Raw genomic sequence first — 24,898 nt, 5'->3', positions numbered from 1 at the left:
GCCAGTAGAGCAGCATTTCCCAAACTAGTGATGGCGACCCCATGTGGGGCCGCCTGATTTGAAAATGGGGTTGCGAAAGAAACTCTGAAATAAAATAAAGCGTGCTGGTTCACAGGACCGGGGTTACGTCGGTAACCTCGGTTAGCCGCTAGATGCGGTTGTAATAAACAGAGCAGCTTCAGTTTTCTTCCTTCAAATGTGGCGCCATCTTTTGAACCGTTTTAGCTACAAACATCTGCTGCCCTCCCTCTCTTTAACATGTCATCTACTTTACCTCTTTTTCTACTCTACCTCTCTTTAACGTGTCATCTACTTTACCTATATTTCTAACTTTACCTCTTTTTCTGCTCTACTTCTTTCTTCTCGATTTATCTCTTCTCTTTCTAGCCTACCTCCAATTTTAATTCAATTACAAAATATTTATTAGCATGAAAACACATACATTGCCAAAGCAAACAAAGGCATTTGTCAAATAAATGATGGCACAGATAGATAAGATGAAAAAACAATACTCAATGGTCCATTGTTAATTGCAATTTAGCAGGACAACACAGTAATGAGGACTGTAATTTAATGAAGACACATGTAGCAACGTTATTGCTCTGGTGGGTTATCCATATTTCTCTCTTTCTGCTCTACCTCTCGTTCTACTCTACCTCGCTCCCTTTTGCTCGATCTGCCTTTCTACTTACTATATGTGCCTCTTGTTTTACTGCTCGCTTTTTCACCTAGCTCGTTTCCCTCTCTACAGTATATGCATATCATTCCTCCTCCTCCACCCCCTCTGTTTTTTTTATATCCTCATTTTTCTCTCACATTCCTCTCTCTCCCCCTGTCTCTCTTTCTCTCCCTCTTGCTCACTCACTCTCCCTCTACATTATTCCATGCCAGAGTTGAGTTGAGAAAGTGGGGCTCTTCAGTAGCCTGGCGACGTATTCTGAATAGTATCTAGTGATGATGACAGTGTGTAAGTGGTGAGTTACTTGACAACAGGCCTGGTAGCAGATCAGGGAGGAGTGGTGTGGGGAGTCAAATCCCCAGCCACGCTGTTAAAACAGAACCTTCCTGTGCTCTGCTGTATGCTGTGTGTTTTGTATGAATAAGGAAGTGTAGGTAGTTGGCCACGTGCCTTGTATTTGTGCTGCTCTCACTTCCTTCACTCAGAGGGAATCCCTCAACTAGTAGTAGCTGGACGCACACAGCCTTTTCTTTGGCTATTCGCTACTCTGCTCTCTTCCATGTTATCCTCTACTTCTCTAAGGTATTCTGTCTCTCTCTCTGTCTTTTCTTTTCTCTACCTTCTCTCTCTCCCATCGCTGTGGCATAGGCTAGATGTATTTAACCAGGTAGATAGAATGAGGGTACCCCCCCTATCATTTCGGCATTCAAGTGAATTATTAGATAATTCTCCTCGTCCCTGTTTTTCACATTCTTTCATTCCTCATCTCTCCATCTCACATCCCCTCTCTCCCTAATTGTATCATCACAATAGCTATAATTACTGCATTCCTTGTTAATGACATCACTGTGCCGTTTTGCATAATGAGGGAACAAGCAGAGGCATCTGCGTTATTTTCTTGGTGTTGGAGATGCTCCGGCGCTTGGGCTAATTTCACTAATGAAATGACTATTGGTAAAATTAGCGTGCCAGTTGATTAGCTTGTCTTAATGAGTAGCTAGATCCTCATCCATCGACATTAATAAACATCTCTTCTTATAGAGACGTGTCACAGATCTGTGTTGTTCATTTTGGTGGTGGTGGTGCTCATTCTCTCTGGTGATGGATCGAGGATGGTTAATGTGGTTTATAGCAAAGTGACCGTGGGAAACGAGAGGAAGTCGGTAAAAGTCATGCTTACGGCTGTTTTTCATACCGTGTATTCAAGACCACGTTAACTAAGTAGAGAGGAAGAGATGGATGAAGAGGGGTACAGAGGAGGATAAAGGGTGAGGGTGAGAACAATACACAGACAGAGCAAAAGGGGGATAGATTGGGAGAGGCTTGTGACTAGGGGACATACTTTTGGTCATGTAGTGTATGTGGACACCTACTCATCGAACATCTCATTCCAAAGTCATGGGCATTAATATGGAGTTGGTCCCCCGTGTGCTACTATAACAGCCTTCACTCTTCTGGGAAAGCTTTCCACTAGATGTTGAAACATTGCTGCGGGGAGTTTCTTCCATTCAGCCACAAGAGTATTAGTGAGGTCAGGGACTGATGTTGGGCGATTTAGGCCTGGCTCGCAGTCGGCATTCCAATTCATCCCAATTGTGTTTGATGGGGTTGAGGTCAGGGCTCTGTGCAGGCCAGTCAAGTTCTTCCACCGATCTTGACAATCCATTTCTCTATGGACCTCGCTTTGTGCACAGGGACATTGTCATGTTGAAACAGGAAAGGGCCTTCCCCAAACTGTTGCCACAAAGTTGAAGCACAGAATCATCTAGAATGTCATTGTATGCTGTAGCATTAAGATTTCCCTTCACTGGAAGTAAGGGCCTAGCCCCAAAATCATGAAAAACAGCCGCAGAAGATTATTCCTCCTCCACCAAACTGTACAGTTGGCACTATGCATTTGGGCAGGTAACGTTCTCCTGGCATCCGCCAAATCCAGACTCTTCCGTGGGACTGCCAGATGGTGAAGTGTGATTCATCACTTCAGAGAGCGCATTTCCACTTCTCCAGAGTCCAATGGCAGCGAGCTTTACACCACTCCAGCCGACGCTTTGCATTGCACATGGTGATCTTAGGCTTGTGTGCGGCTGCTCGGCCATGGAAACCCATTTTATGAAGCTCCCGACGGACTGCTTTTGTACTGAAGTTGCTTCCAGAGGCAGTTTGTAACTCGGTGGTGTTGCAACCGAGGACAGACGATTTTTACGCACTACACGCTTCAGCATTGGGCAGTCCTGTTCTCTGAGCTTGTGTGGCCTGCCACTTTGCGGCTAAGCCGTTGTTGCTCCTAGACATTTCCACTTCACAATGACAGCACTTACAGTTGACCGGGGCAGCTCTAGCAGTGCATCAATTTGACGAACTGACTTGTTGGAAAGTTGGCATCCTATGATGGTGCCACATTGAAAGTCACTAAACTCTTCAGTGAGGCCATTCTACTGCCAAAGTTTGTCTATGGATATTGAATGGCTGTGTGCTCGATTTTATGCACCGGTCAGCTGTGGCTGAAATAGCTGAATCCACTAATTTGTCCACATACTTTTGTATATATAGTGTATTGCAGTGTACTTACTGTATGTTGTCTAAAAGCTCTCACTGTTTGGGCCCCAAATTTAGGGAGCCATTTAGTGGCCCTTTAGTGGTCCCCAGGCGACTGCTGGCATTTCACAAAGTCAATAGATTTTGTTTGGAAACTGAGCTCATGTGACATTTACACATGCACACTGGTTACATCAGGCTAATGCATTTGTAGACCCGAGCAGCATCTACCAACTTTTTGTCCAGAAGCATTGCTGAAAACGCCATCATTGAAACTCTAGAGGCCAGGTCACTTCCCCTCTGTGGAAAGTCTCTCTCTCTCTCACTCACTCACACACACACTCACACACACACACACACACACACACACACACACACACACACACACACACACACACACACAGAGGAACACACACTTTTTTGGGGAGCAATATAGATGGCCATTCACTTTGAATGGTAAGCTGTATATACTGTTGAAGTCGGAAGTTTACATACACCTTAGCCAAATACATTTAAACTCCATTTTCCACAATTCCTGACATTTAATCCTAGTAAAAATGCCATGTCTTAGGTCAGTTAGGATCACCACTTTATTTTAAAAATGTGAAATGTCAGAATAATAGTAGAGAGAGTGATTGATTTATTTCAGCTTTTATTTTCTTTCATCACATTCCCAGTGGGTCAGAAGTTTACATACACTCAATTAATATTTGGTAGCATTGTTTTTAAATTGTTTAACTTGGGTCAAACGTTTTGGGTAGCCTTCCACAAACTTCCACAATAAGTTAGGTGAATTTTGGCCCATTCCTCCTGACAGAGCTGGTGTAACTGAGTCAAGATTCTAGGCCTCCTTGCTTGAACATGCTTTTTCAGTTCTGCCCACAAATCTTCTATAGGATTTAGGTCAGGGCTTTGTGATGGCCACTTCAATACCTTGACTTTGTTGTCCTTAAGCCATTTTGCCACAACATTGGAAGTATGCTTGGGGTCATTGTCCATTTGGAAGACCCATTTGTGACCAAGCTTTAACGCCCTGACTGATGTCTTGAGATGTTGCTTCAAAATATCCACATAATTTTCCTGCCTCATGATGCCATCTATTTTGTGAAGTGCACCAGTCCCTCCTGCAGCAAAGCACCCCCACAACATGATGCTGCCACCCCTGTGCTTCACGGTTGCGATGGTGTTGTTCGGCTTGCAAGTCTCCCCCTTTTTCCTCCAAACATAACGATGGTCATTATGGCCAAAGAGTTACATTTTTGTTTCATCAGACCAGAAGACATTTCTCCAAAAAGTATGATCTTCGTTTATGAGTGGCCCTTCAGGTTATGACGATATAGGACTCATTTTACTATGGCTTAGAGGTTGACCGATTTTAATCGGAATGGACGATTTCAGGTTTTTATAACAATCGGCAATCTGCATTTTTGGACACCGATTATGGCTTATTACATTGCACTCCACGAGGAGACTGTGTGGCAGGCTGACTACCTGTTACGCGAGTGCAGTAAGAAGCCAAGGTAAGGTGCTAGCTAGCATTAAACATATCTTATAAAAAACTATCAATCTTAACATAATAACTAGTTAACTACACATGGTTGATGATATTGCTAGTTTATCTAGCTTGTCCTGCGCTGCATATAATCGATGCCGTGCCTGTTAATTTATCATTGAATCACAGCCTACTTCGCCAAACAGGTGATTTAAGAAGCACATGCGCGAAAAAAGCACTGTCGTTGCACCAATGTGTACCTAACCATAAACATCAATGCCTTAAAATCAATACACAAGTATATATTTTTAAACCTGCATATTTAGTTAATATTGCCTGCTAACATGAATTTCTTTAAACTAGGGAAATTGTGTCACTTCTCTTGCGTTCTGATACATTTTTCATTTGGAAGAGTCAGCTTTTTAAACCAACATGGCTCAGTTTAAATTGTTTTTACACTGTAGTAAAACAAAATCTCATTTGATATGCATTTGGGCCACCTGGCTCATTGCGAACTGTGTGAAGACTATTTATTCCTAACAAAGACCGTAATTAATTTGACATAATTATACATAATTATGACTTAACATTGAAGGTTGTGCAATGTAACAGCAATATTTAGACTTAGGGATGCCACCCGTTAGATAAAATACGGAACGGTAACAATAAAAGTTTGTTTTCGAAATGATAGTTTCCGGATTTGACCATATTAATGACCTAAGGCTCGTATTTATGTGTTATTATATTATAATTAAGTCTATGATTTGATTAAGTCTATGATTTGATATAGCAGTCTGACTGAGCGGTGGTAGGCAGCAGCATGCTCGTAAGCATTCATTCAAACAGCACTTTCCTGCATTTGCCAGCAGCTCTTCGCTGTGCTTCAAACATTGCGCTGTTTATGACTTCAAGCCTATCAACTCCCGAGATTAGGCTGGCAATACTAAGTACCTATTAGAACATCCAATAGTCAAAGGTATATGAAATAAAAATGGTATAGAGAGAAATAGTCCTATAATAACTACAACCTAAAACTTCTTACCTGAGAATATTGAAGACTCATGTTAAAAGGAACCACCAGCTTTCATATGTTCTGAGCAAGGAACTTAAACGTTAGCTTTTTTACATGGCACATATTGCACTTTTACTCTCTTCTCCAACACTTTGTTTTTGGATTATTTAAACCAAATTGAACATGTTTCATTATTTACTTGAGACTAAATTGATTTTATTGATGTATTATATTAAGTTAAAATAAGTGTTCATTCAGTATTGTTGTAATTGTCATTCTCTCTCTCTCTCTCTCTCTCTCTCTCTCTCTCTCTCTCTCTCCTCTTCTCTCTCTCTCTCTTTCTCCTCTTGTCTCTCTTCTCTCTCTTCTCTCTCTTCTCTCTCTCAATAATCGGTATCGGCGGTGAAAAATCATAATCGGCCGACCTCTACTATGGATATATACATTTTTGTACCGGTTTCCTCCAGCATCTTCTCTTCACAAGGTCCTTTGCTGTTGTTCTGGGATTGATTTGCACCTTTCGCACCAAAGTACGTTCATCACGAGGCGACAGAAGGTGTCTCCTTCTTGAGCGGTATGACGGCTGCGTAGTCCCTTGGTGTTTATACTTGCGTACTGTTGTTTGTACTTATGAACGTGGTACCTTCAGGTGTTTGGAAATTGCTCCCAAGGATGAACCAGACTTGTGGTCTACAATATTATTTCTGAGATCTTGGCTGATTTCTTTAGATTTTTCCCATGATGCCAAGCAATGAGGCACTGAGTTTGAAGGTAGGCCTTGAAATACATCCACAGGTACACCTCCAATTGACTCAAATGATGTCAATTAGCCTATCAGAAGCTTCTAAAGCCATGACATTTTCTGGAATTTTCCAAGCTGTTTAAAGGCACAGTCAACTTAGTGTATGTAAACTTCTGACCCACTGGAATTGTGATACAGTGAAATAATCTGTCTGTAAACAATTGTTGGAAAAATGACTTGTGTCATGCACAAAGTAGATGTCCTAACCGACTTGCCAAAACTATAGTTTGCTAATAAGACATTTGTTGAGTGGTTGAAAAACAAGTTCTAATGACTCCAACCTAAGTGTATGTAACCTTCCGACTTCAACTGTAGATGGGGGTTGGGGAGCAGTACATGGCCATGATGGTTGTTTTGTCTAACTGCTTCAGTGAAAGGCCTGAGGTTAAATTAGTGAGATGCTCTTTGTTTTATATTTATATCAAATTCCAGGGAAGATATCAGAGTATAAAGAAGAGCATATTAACCCAATCTAGGTTAAAGCCTTCCTGCAGGCTCTCACAAGCAAACCACCTCACATACACCACTTGCCCATATATAAAATAACCGCTCCTAGGCTAATTAGTGTGTGTGTGTGTGGATCAGGGTTTTTGTTATGAAAATTTGGCACTGGACAAGTGACTGGGAATATTTACATTTACCTGACATTTTGAGAAAATGACCCGGTCATCCATATGTATTGGGGTGTGTAACCCATTAGGGCGTCCACCCAAGCAGCCAGCACCATCAATAAACGAGCCATGTTGGCCAAATGAGCCACATTTACGTGTCCTTAAAAACAACCTTAATTACAAATTTCTTAAACACTAAAACTTGTGTAGTTTTTACTTTCCTAAAACAATAATTATTCAGCTGTTGGAGATGTGAGCGCTAAACGCACCAGGGCATTGCATGCATATGTCTATAGGCATAGGCATCCACTGTACGATGTTAATATCTAAATAAAGATCTAAATGAAGAAAAAGGTTAGACCTAGAGATGGAGAGATGCCGGTGGAATGCTGCACCGACATGCCTTTCAGATAGGCTACTGCGTCTGCTATGATATATACACAAGGAGACAAATTAGTTCATTTTCTATCATAATTAAAGATAAGCATTATGTTGTTAGATTATAGGAGTTACTCTTGTAGGCCTGAAACATTCTTCCTCACCTCAAGTTCAACTTTCGGAGTCAGTTGGTGCGCACTGCCACACAACACCCAAACCTTCTCAAAAGTTTCTAAACTTTATTTGGGTAATTTCAAAAGTAAGTCAAGTCATTGTTTATAGGCAAAATAAGAGCAGGATATTATATTTTGGCAAACACAATATTATAGTTGGAACTTAATTTGGCCAAAGAAAATGGCCCAACCGAATTAAATAAAACACTTGTGAACTGGTTTAAATCTTCACATATGTTTTGAACAGGCTATATTGCAGCAATTACCAACAAAGTCTAGTGTCTACCGTATCAAACAAATGACAGCAATAGGCAGGTCTACTTAACCTATCGTAAACTAAATACGGAGTACACAATTAAAAAGACAGAAAATTGAGAAAACCGAATGAAACGAAACACTTTGCATATTAAACAACTGGTTTAGATGAATAAATAGGCCCACAATAACAATGATATAGGCCTACAATAATAATAATGATAAAACAAATGATTATAAATAGCCCCCGTCCGTTTTCACTATAGGCATACTTTTTCCCCTCTAAAGTTCGTTTTACTTAAATGAAAAAGGCCCTCCGTCTTCGCAATCAACAGTAGCTTAGGCCAAGGCTTGTCTCTCGCTCTCCCTCTCCCGAGCATCAGGTGCATGTACGTAAGGCAATCGGGGTGTATGAGAGGCAGCCTGACGATTTTTATTTATCGGCTTTTCATAATTTTTATCGGCCAAAAGTCGGCTATTGCCGGCTAATGGAAACCCTGGTGTGGATGTGCGTGCGTGAGTGTATTTCTGGCCTGTGAGACAGAGAATGGAAATCCGGAGAGTCACACTCCAGCACATCAGTTCTTATCACATAAGCACACATCAAAGGCAGACCTCCATTTGGGGTGTTTAGCATGTCATGGAGAGCCCAGAAGAGTGGGACACACACACGCGCGCGCAGACAATCACACACTCTGAAACGCACACTAAAACACACACCGGCCCAGAGGAGAGGTCCAGAGCGTTATCTCACATTAGCATAATGTCCTCTTCCTTCCGGTCCGTTCCAACACACAGTGCTGTATTAAAGCCTGTTGTATTAGACTTTTGTATTGTATGGGAGATATTAACAATCTATTATAGCTCCTCTCTACAGCTACACACCACTGATAACTACTCTATACCACTGGTGTCATAGAACCAGGTCACTATGGTGATTCCCATGGCATCTTTCTCCTTTGCCTTCATATAGGGGAATTAGGATTCTATGTGAAACGCAGTCGTTTTGGGACAAGCAGTTGGATCTACTGCGAGACCGCTAATCTTATACAAACAAAGGGGCTGTGTGTGTCAAGTGAGAGTCAGATTATCCTAAATATGTTTCCTACTGTATGGCCTGTCCTTAGGAATTGTTCAACCTCAATGCAAAGCATGGCTGTCTTTCCCATTCAGAGAATCACATGCTCTCTGCGTTTGAGAATCTCTGCAGCTTTGGCATTTTCTATTCTTATCTCAGTTCCTCCACTCTTGCAATTTTCTTGCAATTCTGTACATTTTGCAATGTCGAATGTGTATACATGTAGTATTTGCGTGACAAAAAAAAAATGACAATGGGCTAAAAACAAACTTGGTATAAAAACGTTAGCTGACATGGGCTGGTTGATCTGGACATTTTCAGACAAGTTATACATCGCTCTCTAAGGTATGCAATGACTAACATGGCAAGAGGAACTGATGATGCAATTGCAACTTTCAAGAGTAGGTTTTAAAACCTGACTGAGTTCCTTAAATTACAATTGACAATTAAGCTATTCCTGTGGATTATATTCATTTGGACTTTTTCAATGTTTTAAAACCTTTTTCTTGTCTCTTTCTCCTGCAGTTTTGTGGAACAGAAGAAGTGGTCAACGGATCATGACTCCACTGTTTCCTTGGTAACTAATATGCACTTCGGGGTCCAGACGCTCGTCCACTGATGTTCATCTCCTACACCTGGCAGAGAGACCACCACTCAATACTACTACAATACCCACATTTCCTGTCGGCACAAAGTAAGGACTTAGGTGTTGAAGCCCTTAGGTGACTTGGACTTCCTTGTTTTACTATTTAACTATTTTCGCACTACTAGCCAGTTCTTAGTTTACAATTGTCACGCACAGTGATCTTAGAGAGACAGTAGAGGCAGTGAGAGACAGTCGGCGAGTAAAGAGAGAGAAACAATCAAACGACGACAAAATGGCCAACAACACGGCGGACCACCCTCCGGGGAACTCTGTTGTCGCCGATGGCAACCAGGAGGGTGACTTTGGCATCACGGTGATGGACCTCCGAGAGCTGATGGAGCTGAGGAGCGGAGAGGCCGTCACCAAGATAGCCGACTCCTACGGAGACGTGCAGGGGGTCTGCCGCAGGCTCAAGACATCGCCCATCGAGGGTAAGAGACATTATATACACACACACATCACTGTATCACCCCATTAGCCCTACTGAATGTTATAATGATGATGTCATCATATATCTGATCCCAATTCATAGGTTGCACCTCTGTCACTCGGTCACGTCATACCATTATGTCATGCCATTGTTGGTCGCATCATGCCATTGTTATGAACATTTACTCAAGTCACCCTCTACCGGTGGCGCAGTAGTGGTGCCCAAAAGTGATGATAAGCGCCCAGTCATCCTGGACGGAGGCTAAATACTGTTTAGTCTAAATTACACAATAGTGCCTGGAAATACGATGACATTGCGAAAGTAGTCAAATGTATAGTTGGAAACAACTTTGCCAGGATTATCATGTCGTCAAATGTACTTTAGACAGATGGCAATGTTGTCATTAGCTAACAAAGTTTGTCAACAATTGCTAGCAATGCCTCAAGTTAGCTAGCTAAAATCAGGTGACCTTCCCTGAATTTTAGCTAATGTTATGCTGCATCTAAAGTAAATCTGGCAACATCAAAATGATGACAAAAGGTTTTCCTACAAATGATTTGCCTCCTTTTGAATGGTATTCTATTACAAGCCACTAATGCACTTTTGATTAAATCTTCATCAGCGCTAATTGATGATGCGTTGAGTAGAAGGTTCAGCTGGGCAACAGTACAATACGAACATTCAAAACAATATTGTGACAACATGTAATCCGTGAATAGAGTCCCAGGGCTAAACTGCTCTGACATGACGGATTTTTAAATCGGTGTGCGCAGCAGAGAGTGAAGGGTTAATTATGGAGGTTAAGTGATGCTGTGTGTAGGACGTTTTTATCGTTGCTGTTTCCTACCCAACGTTTTGAAAATACAGGCTGAAGAATATAATATATGTATAATATAGGCCAGTATGCGGAAGTTCAATGACCTGCTAACCCAATACAGTATCTATTTCACTGTACAGCCACTCCCCAGTCCCCAGCATTAAGTATTCCCTTAACTACTCCCTCCTGCACATGCTATCCATTAGCGCAGGTGTGGCTATGGGCCTACTGCTAATGAGTTCGACACCGTTTACTAACTAGGCCTTCAAACCATCCCCGGGCTGGCTTTAGAAACATGGAGATAATCTTTAGTCATCAACAACTTGCACTCTGATTATCATCAGAACATTTACACATGTACATACACGATTGGAATCACTCAGAGTAGATTAATCACATGATATCTGACAGCTGATCAACTATGGGTTGAGAGTAGAAAATGGCCACTGCTCTCACTCTACTTCCCTCCCTCTCTCTCTCCCTCCCGCCTCCTCTCTCTCCTCTTTCTTGACCTCTCTCTCTCCCTTCTCTCTCTTTTGCTCCACTTCCCTCTCTCTCGCTTGCTCGCAAGTGCCCCTCCTTGGTTCTGCGGTTCATTCCAGGATTGGAATTAGTTCCACACTGTAGCCCTAATGACTTCATAGATCATTGCTCTATTCCATTTAGTAATCAATTGACAGCTGTAGCGCCGTTCTCCGCACAATAAATTACTATTTTTAATGAAGGAAGCATAATTATGTTTTCAGTGGACGGACGGGTGGATGGAGGGGGAAAAAAAGCCGCTCAAACGCAAAACGAAAAGCTGGTTCATTTCAGTGGAAAACAAGATGGGTTTTCTGCTGGTTGTTTTGTAAGCAAATGGGCCTCAGAAGCCTGGCATCTCATATTACTGTTGTCATAATGCTGCTATTTAGTGCGTGGATTCACTTTCTTTATTCCACTAGACATGAAGGGGCCGCTCGGCTCAAATGACTTGTCTAGGATTCGGTTTCCCTTGCCGATACAGTTCTACTTCAGTCCTTTGGCTGCGTGAGTAAGTGTTCTATCCACTGGGGGCTTCTCTGACAATGACGTCACTCTCATCTCACCTCAGCCCAGTGCATGTTACAAATGTATATTTTTATCAGTCTGTACTGCATCCATACACATTACTGTAGCTAGCAAGACACTTCCTTATTTGATATGGCTGGCTAGTTATCTACCAAATACAATGTGTTTATCCCAAATGCCACCCTATTCCCTATATACTGTAGTACACTACATTTGACCAGGGCCCATATGGCTCTGGTCAAAAGTATTGCACTATATAGGGGATAGGGTGCCATTTGGGAACATGTGAATACTGATGTAGTAGCACTAAGTGCATCACCTGATCCAGGATAAATGTGGTTGTTCATTTCCTAGAGATGGATCCAGTCGTTTTATCTCTATGGTTCATTACTCTGTGGTGCATCAGTGGAGGCGGGAGAGGAGAGAAAGATGAGCATTAACCTCCACCTTAACAACACTTTACCACCTCCATTAACACTCACCTGAACTACTACACAGAGAGGAGAGGCACTTTTCCCTTTTCTCCACCCACTACACACACACGTGCCCGTACACACACAGACACATGCATGCCTGCGTACACAAACAAAAGTGCATACAAACGCACACACACTCTTGGACACACTCGGCATTGCCATAAGTACAGTTTCATCTGATTTGCTCTTCTCTGCTATGGTGTGTTCAGTGTAGTGTTGTTTGCTCCATAGACACTACCGCTAATGTTTACTGATGAACCAGTCTGCTGCTGGGCCTGCCTGCTTGTTTTTTTGCTTCTAGAGGGCAAACGCTGATTGTCCTTTTTTTTTTTTTTAACACAAAGCAATGCTTCTGCTCCTGCTGATTTGCTGTCCGACCTAGGTTTATGAGATTGGATCTGCTCAAGTTATCCAACCAGGGTATCGAGCATGGGGGGGACTAGGGTATCGAGCATGGGGGGGACCAGGGTATCGAGCATGGGGGGGACCAGGGTATCGAGCATGGGGGGGACCAGGGTATCGAGCATGGGGGGGACCAGGGTATCGAGCATGGGGGGGACCAGGGTATCGAGCATGGGGGGGACCAGGGTATCGAGCATGGGGGGGACCAGGGTATCGAGCATGGGGGGGACCAGGGTATCGAGCATGGGGGGGACCAGGGTATCGAGCATGGGGGGGACCAGGGTATCGAGCATGGGGGGGACCAGGGTATCGAGCATGGGGGGGACCAGGGTATCGAGCATGGGGACTCTATAACAACTTACATAGGCAAGGCTTACACACAATTAGAACACGACACATCATTATTTTAGGCAAAGGGGAGAAACTTACGGCAATCCAGCAAGGTAAAGAAACAACTGGACGTTATTATTACTTAGGATATAAGCCTAGTTAGATGTGTGTAAACACGCCCTAGTTCTCTTGTGGAGGCGGTTAGAATGGAGTGGCATGTAGGCCTATATGACACAGGCAGAGCAGTGATTCATCGCTGTGCCTCCAGCTAACGGCCCAGCCTCATTGGCCCAGGATTTCCCTGTTCGGTGGGTGGGGTTGTATGACACATCAGCTCAGTTATGCTGCTAGCGCCATGGCAGGAAAAGAGCAGGATTACAGCATTACACTAGACTGCCTTTTAAGAGTGATGAAGACTAGAATGGGGTCACCCCTGTATTTTTGAGTGTACTGGTGAGTATATTATGATGATTAGACAAGGCTTAGTTTGACGTTCTTGGTCTCTGATGTTATAGATAAATGAGTTTATTTCCAAAGCGCTATATTTTTCACGTGTTTTTTCATCAGAAGTTATAGCTTATGATTACCTTCATGGGTGTCCAAAATGTTACTGTACTTGGATGTTTTATTCATAGATTCTATATGTGAATTAAAATGTGTTTTTTTGCAAAAACCTATATATCCATTGTTAAGCTGGAATGGAATGTTCGTATCCTGTATATTTCACTGTGATACAGTATGTGGTTGTCTCACCTAGCTATCTTAAGATGAATGCACTTACTGTAAGTCGCTCTGGATAAGAGCATCTGCTAAATTACTAAAATGTCAAATTTAAATGTTTTACATACAGATCTCATATTGAGGGGAAGCATGTTTTAGCCACCTTCCAGAGATGTGAAACATATACAGTGCATTCGGAAAGTATTCAGACCCTTTGACTTTTTCCACATTTTATGTTACAGCCTTACTCTAAAATGGATTCAATCATTTTTTCTCTCATCAATCTACACACAATACCCCATAATGACAAAGCAAAAACAGGTTTTTAGAAATGCGTGTGTGTGTGTAAATTTTATATATAATATATATATATATACACACACACACACACACACACACACACACACACACACACACACACACACACACACACACACACCAGTTTATTGGAGGACCAAAAAAAGCCGATACCGATTAATCGGCATTATTTATTTTATTAATTTGTAAAAGTGACACTTACAACAATACTGAATGAACACTTATTTTAACTTAATACATCAATAAAATCAATTTAGCCTCAAATAAATAATGAAACGTTCAATTTGGTTTAAATAATGCAAAAACAAAGTGTTGGAGAAGAAAGTAAAAGTGCAATATGTGCCATGTAAAAAAGCTAACGTTTAAGTTCCTTGCTCAGAACATGAGAACATATGAAAGCTAGTGGTTCCTTTGAACATGAGTCTTCAATATTCCCAGGTAAGAAGTTTTAGGTTGTAGTTATAGGAATTATAGGACTATTTCTCTCTATAGCATTTGTATTTCATATACCTTTGACTATTGGATGTTCTTATAGGCACTATAGTATTGCAAGTGTAACAGTATAGCTTCCGTCCCTCTCCTTGCGCCGAACCAGGGACACATCGACAACAGCCACCCTCGAAGCATCGTAACCCATCGCTCCACAAAAGCCGCGGCCCTTGCAGAGCAAGGGGAACAACTACTTCAAGGTCTCAGTGAGTGACGTCACCGATTGAAACGTTATTAGCGTGCACCCCGCTAACTAGCTAGCCATTTCACATCGGTTACTCCATCTCAATGTTACATCATAAACAGCTCAATGCTTGAAGCACAGCGAAGGGCTGCTGGCAAATGCAGGAAAGTGCTGTTTGAATGAATGCTTACGAGCCTGCTGCTGCCTACCACCGCTCAGTCAGACTGCTATATCAAATCATAGACTTACAGTCGTATGAAAAAGTTTGGGTGCCTCTGACAATTTCCATGATTTCCATTTATAAATAATTGGGTGTTTGGATCAGCAATTTCATTTTGATCTATCAAATAACTGATGGACACAGAAGTATTTCAGTAGTGAAATTAGGTTTATTGGATTAACAGAAAATGTGCAATATGCATCAAAACAAAATTAGACAGGTGCATAAATTTGGGCACCCCAATAGAAAAATCACATCAATATTTAGTAGAGCCTCCTTTTGCTAAAACAGCCTCTAGACGCTTCCTATAGCCTCTCATGAGTGTCTGGATTCTGGATGAAGGTATTTTGGACCATTCCTCCATACACAACATCTCCAGTTCAGTTAGGTTTGATGGTTGCCGAGCATGGACAGCCCGCTTCAAATCATCCCACAGATTCTCAATGATATTCAGGTCTGGGGACTGGGATGGCCATTCCAGAACATTGTACTTGTTCCTCTGCATAAATGCCCGGGTAGATTTTGAGCAGTGTTTTGGGTCGTTGTCTTGTTGAAATATCCAGCCCCGGCGTAACTTCAACTTTGTGACTGATTCTTCAACATTATTCCCAAGAATCTGCTGATATTGAGTGGAATCTATGCGACCCTCGACTTCAACAAGATTCCCAGTACCGGCACTGGCCACACAGCCCCACAGCATGATGGAACCCCCACCAAATTTTACTGTGGGTAGCAAGTGTTTTTCTTGGAACGCTGTGTTCTTTTGCCGCCATGCATAACGTCCCTTGTTATGACCAAATAACTCAATCTTTGTTTCATCAGTCCACAGCACCTTATTCCAAAATGAAGCTGGCTTGTCCAAATGTGCGTTTGCATACCTCAAGCGACTCTGTGGCGTGTGTGTGCGGAAGAAGCCTTTTCTGCACACACATCACTCTCCCATACAGCTTCTCCTTGTGCAAAGTGCGCTGAATTGTTGAACGATGCACAGTGACACCATCTGCAGCAAGATGATGTTGTAGGTCTTTGGAGGTGGTCTGTGGGCCGTTTTTGACCGTTCTCACCATCCTTCACCTTTGCCTCTGATATTTTACTTGGCCTGCCACTTCTGGCCTTAACAAGAACTGTGCCTGTGGTCTTCCATTTCCTCACTATGTTCCTCACAGTGGACACTGACAGCTTACATCTGCGATAGCTTTTTGAAGCCTTCCTCTAAACCATAATGTTGAACAATCTTTGTTTTCAGGTCATTTGAGAGTTGTTTTGAGGCCCCCATGTTGCCACTCTTCAGAGGAGAGTCAAAGAGAACAACAACTTGCAATTGGCCACCTTAAATACCTTTTCTCATGATTGGATGCACTTGTCTATGAAGTTCAACGCTTAATGAGCTCAAAAACCAATTGTGTATTCCAATTACTCAGAGCTAAGTAGTTACAGGTATTCAAATCAACAGAATGACAAGGGTGCCCAAATTTGTGCATAGCCTATTTTTCACATCTGATTTAATTTCATACAACTTAATATTGCTACACAAAAAAATCTTTGTCTGGACAATACCCCAGTACTCAGCTTTTATTAGAAAATGAATGGCATGCCACTGTGATCATTTTCTGTGCTGACAGAGTAAATTATTATGCAGCCTCAGAGGGATGCCCAAACTTTTTTATACAACTGTAATTATAACATAATAACACACAGAAATACGAGCCTTAGGTCATTAATATGGTCAAATCCGGAAACTATCATTTTGAAAACAAAACGTTTATTCTTTCATTGAAATACAGAACCGTTCTGTATTTTATCTAATGGGTGGCATCCCTAAGTCTAAATATTGCTGTTACATTGCTCAACCTTCAATGTAATGTCATAATTATGTACAGTTCTGTCAAATTAATTACGGTCTTTGTTAGGAATAAATGGTCTTCACACAGTTCGCAACGAGCCAGGCGGCCCAAACTGCTGCATTTACCATGACTCTGCTTGCACGGAACGCAAGAAAAGTGACACAATTTCCCTAGTTTAAAGAAATTCATGTTAGCAGGCAATATTAACTAAATATGCAGGTTTAAAAATATATACTTGTGTATAGATTTTAAGAAAGGCGTTGATGTTTATGGTTGGGTACACATTGGTGGAACGACAGTGCTTTTTTCGCGAATGCGCTTGTTAAATCATCACCCGTTTGGTGAAGTAGGCTGTGATTCGATGATAAATTAACAGGCACAGCATCGATTATATGCTGCGCAGGACAAGCTAGATAAACTAGTAATGTCATCAACCATGTGTAGTTAACTACTGATTATGTTAAGATTGATTGATTGTTTTTTATAAGATAAGTTTAATGCTAGCTAGCACCTTACCTTGGCTTCTTACTGCACTCGCGTAACAGGTAGTCAGCCTGCCACACAGTCTCCTCGTGGAGTGCAATGTAATCAGCCACAATTGGTTACCGATTCTTATGACAACTTTAAATCGGTCCTAATTAATCGGCCATTCCGATTAATCAGTCGACCTCATATTAATCAGTTGAAGTCTGAAGTTTACATACACTTAGGTTGGAGTCATTAAAACTTGTTTTTCAACCACTCCACACATTTCTTGTTAACAAACTATATTTTTGGCAAGTCGGTTAGGACATCTACTTTGTGCATGACACAAGTCATTTTTCCAACAATTGTTTACAGACAGATTATTTCACTTATTCACTGTATCACAATTCCAGTGGGTCAGAAGTTTACGTACACTAAGTTGACCGTGCCTTAAACAGCTTGAAAAACTCCAGAAAATTATGCCATGGCTTTAGAAGCTTCTGATAGGCTAATTGACATCATTTGAGTCAATTGGAGGTGTACCTGTGGATGTATTTTAAGGCCTACCTTCAAACTCACTGGCTCTTTGCTTGACATCATGGAAAAATCAAAAGAATCAGCCAAGATCTCAGAAAAAATATTGTAGACCTCCACATGTCTGGTTCATCCTTAGGAGCAATTTCCAAACGTCTGAAGGTACCACGTTCATCTGTACAAACAATAAATAGTACGCAAGTATAAACACCATGGGACCACGCAGCCGTCATACCGCTCAGGAAGGAGACGTGTTCTGTCACCTAGAGATGAAAGTACTTTGGTGCGAAAAGTACAAATCAATCCCAGAACAACGGCAAAGGACCTTGTGAAGATGCTGCAGGAAACGGGTACAAAAGTATCTATATCCACAGTAAAACGAATCCAACAATATCGACATAACCTGAAAGGCCGCTCAGCAAGGAAGAAGCCACTGCTCCAAAATCGCCATAAAAAAGCCAGACTACAGTTTGCAACTGCACATGGGGACAAAGATTGTACTTTTTGGAGAAATGTCCTCTGGTCTGATGAAACAAAAATAGAACTGTTTGGCAATAATGACCATCGTTATGTTTGCAGGAAAAAGGGGGAGGCTTGCAAGCCGAAGAACACAATCCCAACCGTGAAGCACGGGGGTGGCAGCATCATGTTGTGGGGGTGCTTTTGCTGCAGGAGGGACTGGTGCACTTCACAAAATAGATGGCATCATGAGGGAGGAAAATTATGTGGATATATTGAAGCAACATCTCAAGACATCAGTCAGGGAGTTAAAGCTTGGTCGCAAAGGGGTCGTCCAAATGGACAATCACCCCAAGCATACTTCCAAAGTTGTGGCAAAATGGCTTAAGGACAACAAAGTCAAGGTATTGGAGTGGCCATCACAAAGCCCTGACCTCAATCCTATAGAACATTTGTGGGCAGAATTGAAAAAGTATGTGCGAGCAAGGAGGCCTAGAATCCTGACTCAGTTACACCAGCTCTGTCAAGAGGAATGGGCCAAAATGCACCCAACTTATTGTGGGCAGCTTGGGGAAGGCTACCCAAAACATTGGCCCAAGTGAAACAATTAAAGGCAATGCTACCAAATACTGAGTATATGTAAACTTCTGACCCACTGGGAATGTGATGAAAGAAATATAAGCTGAATTAAATAGTTACTATTATTCTGACATTTCACATTCTTAAAATAAAGTGGTGATCCTAACTGACTTTAAACAGGGAATTGTTACTTGGATTAAATGTCAGGAATTGTGAAAAACTGAGTTTAAATGTATTTGGCTAAGGTGTATGTAAACTTCTGACTTCAACTGTATATATAGCTTGGCACACCTGTATTTGGGGAGTTTCTCCCATTCTTCTCTGCAGATCCTCTCAAGCTCTGTCAGGTTGGATTTTTCAGGTCTCTCCAGAGAAGTTCAATCGGGTTCAAGTCCGGGCTCTGGCAGAAGGACATTCAGAGACTTGTCCCGAAGCCACTCCTGCGTTGTCTTGGCTGTGAGCTTAGGGTCATTGTCCTGTTGGAAAGGGAACCTTCGCCCCAATCTGAGGTCCTGAGTGTTCTGGAGAAGGTTTTCATCAAGGATCTCTCTGTACTTTGCTCCGTTCATCTTTCCCTCGATCCTGACTAGTCTCCCAGTCCCAGCTGCTGAAAAACATCCCCACGCGTGATGCTGCCACCACCATGCTTCACCATAGGGATAGTGCCAGGTTTCCTCCAGATGTGACGCTTGGCATTCAGGTCAAAGAGTTCAATCTGGGTTTCATCAGACCATGGAGTCTTGTTTCTCATGGTCTGAGAGTCTTTTATGTGCCTTTTGGGAAACTCCAAGCGGGCTGTCATGTGCCTGTTACTTCATGGTAGAGTGGCTTCTGTCTGGCCGCTCTACCATAAAGGGATGATTGGTGGAGTGCTGCAGAGATGGTTGCCCTTCTGGGAGGTTCTCCCAGCACAGATAAACTCTGGAGCACTGTCAGAGTGACCATCATGTTCTTGGTCACCTCCCTAACCAAGGCCCTTCTCCCCCTATTGCTCAGTTTGTCCGGGCGGCCAGCTCTAGGAAGAGTCAGTGGTTCCAAACATCTTCCGTTTTTGAATGATGGAGGTCACTGTGTTCGTGGGGACCTCCAATGCTGCAGACATTTTTAGGTACCCTTCCCTAGATCTGTGCCTCGACACAATCCTGTCTCGGAGCTCTACGGACAATTACTTCGACCTTATGGCTTGGGTTTTGCTCTGACATGAACTGTCAACTGTGGGACCTTATAAAGATGTGTGTACCTTTTCCAAATCATGTCCAATCAATTTAATTTACCACAGATGGACTCCAATTAAGTTGTAGAAACATATCAAAGATTATCAATGGAAACAGGATGCACCTGACCTCAATTTCGAGTCTCATAGCAAAGAGTCTGAATGTTTATGTAAATTATCTTTAATACATTTTCACAAATTTCTAAAAACCTGTTATTGGTTCGTCATTATGGGGTATTGTGTGTAGATTGAGGAGTTTTTATTTATTTAATCAATTTTAGAATAAGGCTGTAAAGTAACAAAATGTGTAAATAGTCAAGGGGTCTGAATGCTATCAAGATGGTGGCAGGGCAGTTCCGTTGATCGTGTTGTTTGCAAAACTGTTATAGGCTGCGAGAGTTGTTATTGAACAACACTGAACGCAACAAAGTATTCAAAGTGTTAAAATCACAAGGAAACCACATAGTGATGTCTGCTGTCTCTACACGAAGAGACAGTGACAGTGTGGTGCCTTCCCTGAAAACTGTGAGGACATATATGTGCTGTGACTGACTGTCTAGATGCGCTGGGCTGACTAGCCTTGGATACTCCTCGACAGTCAGATTCTTCACCTGTGTTCTGCCAATCTACCGGTGTCCTCTCCTGCCTTGCAGTGCTGATTGGTGGAAGCCGGAGGTCAGTATCTGCCCTGTGACAGAACGTCTAGATGCGCTGGGTTTGCTAGCCCAGGATACGCCTGCCAGGTTGACTCGCCACCGGTGATTTGATGGTCTACAGGTCCCGCTGCTGCCTCACTGTGTGGGACACAGGCGACTGGGTGAATTGACCAGATCCACACACCGGGGGAATTCCCTGTCAGCACACTCCTCCAGCGGCTGTTGAACGTGCTGGGGCTGTAGCTAAGGCACCAACACTAGGGCACACACTTGGTTTCTGACTTAACTAGACCTGTAGGCTACAGCTGAACATTTCTAGGGCACTTAAGGTTTTAATAGCTGCCTATCTGGGTTATAGCTGCCTGTCTCTGTTTTTGATAACTATCTCCTTACCCTAGAAAAGCTGCCATACCCTACTTTGACTGACAGTACAGCAGCTTTTATCTTTCAGAGGGGTCTGATTGTGTTACCATTTGATTCCTACTGTGACATGCTTTTTAAACTTTCTCATCGACAAGGTTTGGTCTGGTTTAAAACGGTTTGTTGCATCAGAGTACTTTAGTTTGGATTATTTTAAGCTGTAATATGTAACTTTTTGTGCGAACCATTCACATAGAAATGGGAGTTATAGATATCATTCTCATTGAAAGCAAGTCTAAGAAGTGGTAGATGTTCTATGTGTTATTTCTATGCTTCCCGTTCTTAAGTTTAGTTTTTGTCTTTTTACTTTTGGTTTTGTACACCAGCTTCAAACAGCTAAAAATACAATATTTTGGGTTATGGAGAATATCTTTCACAGTGGTTTAGCTGGTACAATCATTTTCTACACTATACTTGCTTGATTTGTCACATAAACTGAAATTAGTCAAACTATTAGAATTTTAGCAACCAGGAAATGGTGGAGCGATTTTCTGCATTGTGTATATTTTAAGTCTTCTAAGTGTTGAGAGATTTTCGGAAGCAGCAAATCAAGGTGTTTTGTTATAGGCTTGGATGGTTATAATGGTTAAGTCAGTGACTGAGTATATTTGAGTTTATTTTATTTTTGCAGGGACAGTGCACATTAATCAACGTTTCAGTAAAAGTGCCAGTATATTAAAGACATGCATGTGGTTATTGAACTAACCTCTATGGGCTAGGTGGGACGCTAGCGTGCCACCCGTGGTGCACTCCATCAACAGCAGGTGCATTTCAAGAGCGGCAAATTTGAATCCAAATAAATGTCAAAATTCAAATTTTTCAAAAATACAACTATTTTACACCATTTGAAAGATAAACATCTCCTTAATCTAACCACGTTTTACGATTTCAAAAAGGTTTTACGGCGAAAGCATAAATTTAGAGTATGTTAGGACAGTACATTTACAAGAGTTGTGTGTAATGTTTTGTCAAGTCAAAGACAGGGTCACCAAAACCATAAAACCAGCTAAAATGATGCACTAACCTTTTACAATCTCCATCAGATGACACTCCTAGGACATTATGTTAGACAATGCATGCATTTTTAGTTCTATCAAGTTCATATTTATATCCAAAAACAGCGTTTTACTATGGCATTGATGTTGAGGAAATCGTTTCCCTCCAATAACCGGCAGTCAAGTCAGCACCACAAATTAAATAATTAAAATGAGAAAACATTGGTAAAATATTATTGTCATTTAAAGAATTATAGATTTACATCTCTTGAACGCAATCAACTTGCCAGATTTAAAAATAACCTTACTGGGAAATCACACTTTGCAATAATCTGAGCACTGCGCCCAGAAAAATACGCGTTGCGATACAGACTAGACGTCATGTTGGGGAGATCTAAAATCGAAAATACTATGTAAATAATCCATTACCTTTGATTCTCTTCATCAGATGTCACTTCCAGGTATCACAGGTCCATAACGAATGTAGTTTTGTTCAAAAAAGCTCATCATTTATGTCCAAAAATCTCCGTCTCGTTCGCACATGATCTAAGCCAGCCGGACTTCTCGTCATGAACGAGGGGAAAAAATATATTTCCGTTCGTTCAAACATGTCAAACGTTGTATAGCATAAATCATTAGGGCCTTTTTTAACCAGAACATGAATAATATTCAAGGTGGACGAATGCATACTCTTTTATAACGTATTGGAACGAGGGTACCCAACATGAACTCGCGCGCCAGGTGTTTAATGGGACATCATCGTTCCATGGCTCTTGTTCGGTCAGATCTCCCTCCAGAAGACTCAAAACACTTTGTAAAGGCTGGTGACATCTAGTGGAAGCAATAGGAAGTGCCAAAATATTCCTAAACCCCTGTGTTTTTCAATGGGATAGGTTTAAAGTCAATACAACACATCAGGTATCCACTTCCTGTCAGAAAATGTCTCAGGGTTTTGCCTGCCAAATGAGTTCTGTTATACTCACAGACACCATTCAAACAGTTTTAGAAACTTTAGAGTGTTTTCTATCCATATATAATAAGTATATGCATATTCTAGTTACTGGGTAGGATTAGTAACCAGATTAAATCGGGTACATTTTTTTTATCCAGACGTGCAAATGCTGCCCCCTAGCCCTAACAGGCTAAGGTCTTTATCTAAACCAAAGTTTTTACCATCTGCAAAAGTAGAATCCCTGGATTCTCTGGCTGAACTACTGCGTGGTTGAGGAAAAAATTAAATGGTGCTCATGGGCGATTTTAAACTAAGTCTGGGACTCTCCAAACTCTCGAGGCCATAAGAGGACTGTGCAAACCACTGAATTTTACTCAATTGATAAATGCAGTCACAAGACCCAACCCAAAATACATCTCCACGTCAACACTTACTGATGTTATTCTAAGTAACAATCCGCAAGTACTAGGCTGTTGATATTTTCCGTAGCTAATGATTTAAGTGATAGTTGTGAAGTTGCTTGCATTAGAGACACTACAATCCCTAAAGTGCCCCCTCGGTTCATAGTCAAACATAATTTTAAACAATTCTGTGAGCAGGCTTTCCTGCATGAAATTTCCGTGTGCAACTGGGATAGGATTGCGTATATTACTGACATCGAGGAATGGTTCTCCTATTTTCATTCCATGTTTTTCTACAATCTGTGATCAACACGCCCCTCTTAAAAAGTACAGGGAATTATCTGATTTGATCCATAAATGAAATGCACAATGGGCCAAAGCCAGAAAGGACAACTCCCATGCTGAATGGAATTATTCAGGGCACTGAGAAATAAGTGTAGCTTGTTAATACGGAAATGCAAATGTAGCTTCTAGAACGAATCTATCAAGGCAAACCTTAGTAACCCGACGAAATTATGGAAAACCATTAAATCCATAAATGCTAACACGAACTCCTCTGGTCTTCCGCTGAAGTTGACCTCAAATTCAATGGACATGACTGACAAGAATAAACCGTTTGACATGTTTAATGAGCAATTTGCTAAGGCTGGGCATTTTATTTAATAATGAACTCCATCCTAACATCTCGAATGAGGCTGTGCATGAAACTGTCGCAAGCCGACCTACGGTTCATCTATTTCATTTGACCGAGTTTGCGCTTTCAGAAGTTGTAAAGGCACTCAAATCTTTTGATATTAAGAAAGCGGTCAGCCCGGACTAAAGGAACTTAAAAAAGATCACTACTGACCCTCTCACACATAAATTCAATCTTTCATTGGCAAGTAATATGATTCCAAAAGTCTGGAAAGCAGCCTACACCATCCCTTTACATAAGGGTGGAGATCTGTCACGGTTGGATAACTATCGTCCCATATCTAAACTGTCTGCACTGGAAAAAGTTTTGTGAAACCTGGTGAACTCAGAGTTGAAAGACTTCCTGTATAATAACTCAGTTTTATCTCAATTCCAGTCGGGTTTTAGACCTAGCAGTATTACTTATTTCTCTGAGAGTGAGGCTGATATATAGCATTTGGCAGCAAAAAAAATAGCATGATTATTTTGTCTCTGAAATGAAACCATCAAGTGATAGACATGTATTTGTTTAAAATCTGTCATTGAACAACCCCATTCCATGATGATGATGATGATGATGATGAGAGAGAGAGAGAGAGAGAGAGAGAGAG

At 41.7% G+C, this 24,898-nt stretch overlaps 1 protein-coding gene across 7 annotated transcripts in view; it reads left to right on the top strand.

Moving 5' to 3' along the window:
- Nucleotides 1-24,898, top strand: part of LOC106565103 (plasma membrane calcium-transporting ATPase 1) — a 166,397-nt gene that overhangs the window by 32,221 nt on the left and 109,278 nt on the right. For all 7 annotated transcript variants that reach the window (XM_014131832.3, XM_045691507.2, XM_014131834.3 and 4 more), the window contains exon 2: nt 9,541-10,092. In XM_014131832.3, the coding sequence (XP_013987307.1) occupies nt 9,894-10,092 (199 nt within the window). In that variant the 5' untranslated portion in view covers nt 9,541-9,893. The remainder of the gene's footprint in view (nt 1-9,540; nt 10,093-24,898) is intronic.

The sequence above is a fragment of the Salmo salar genome, chromosome 12 (genome assembly GCF_965601325.2).
Source record: "Salmo salar chromosome 12, fSalSal1, whole genome shotgun sequence".
In the NCBI taxonomy this organism is placed as follows: Eukaryota; Metazoa; Chordata; class Actinopteri; order Salmoniformes; family Salmonidae; genus Salmo; species Salmo salar.
This window is presented reverse-complemented; position numbering and strand designations above follow the sequence as displayed.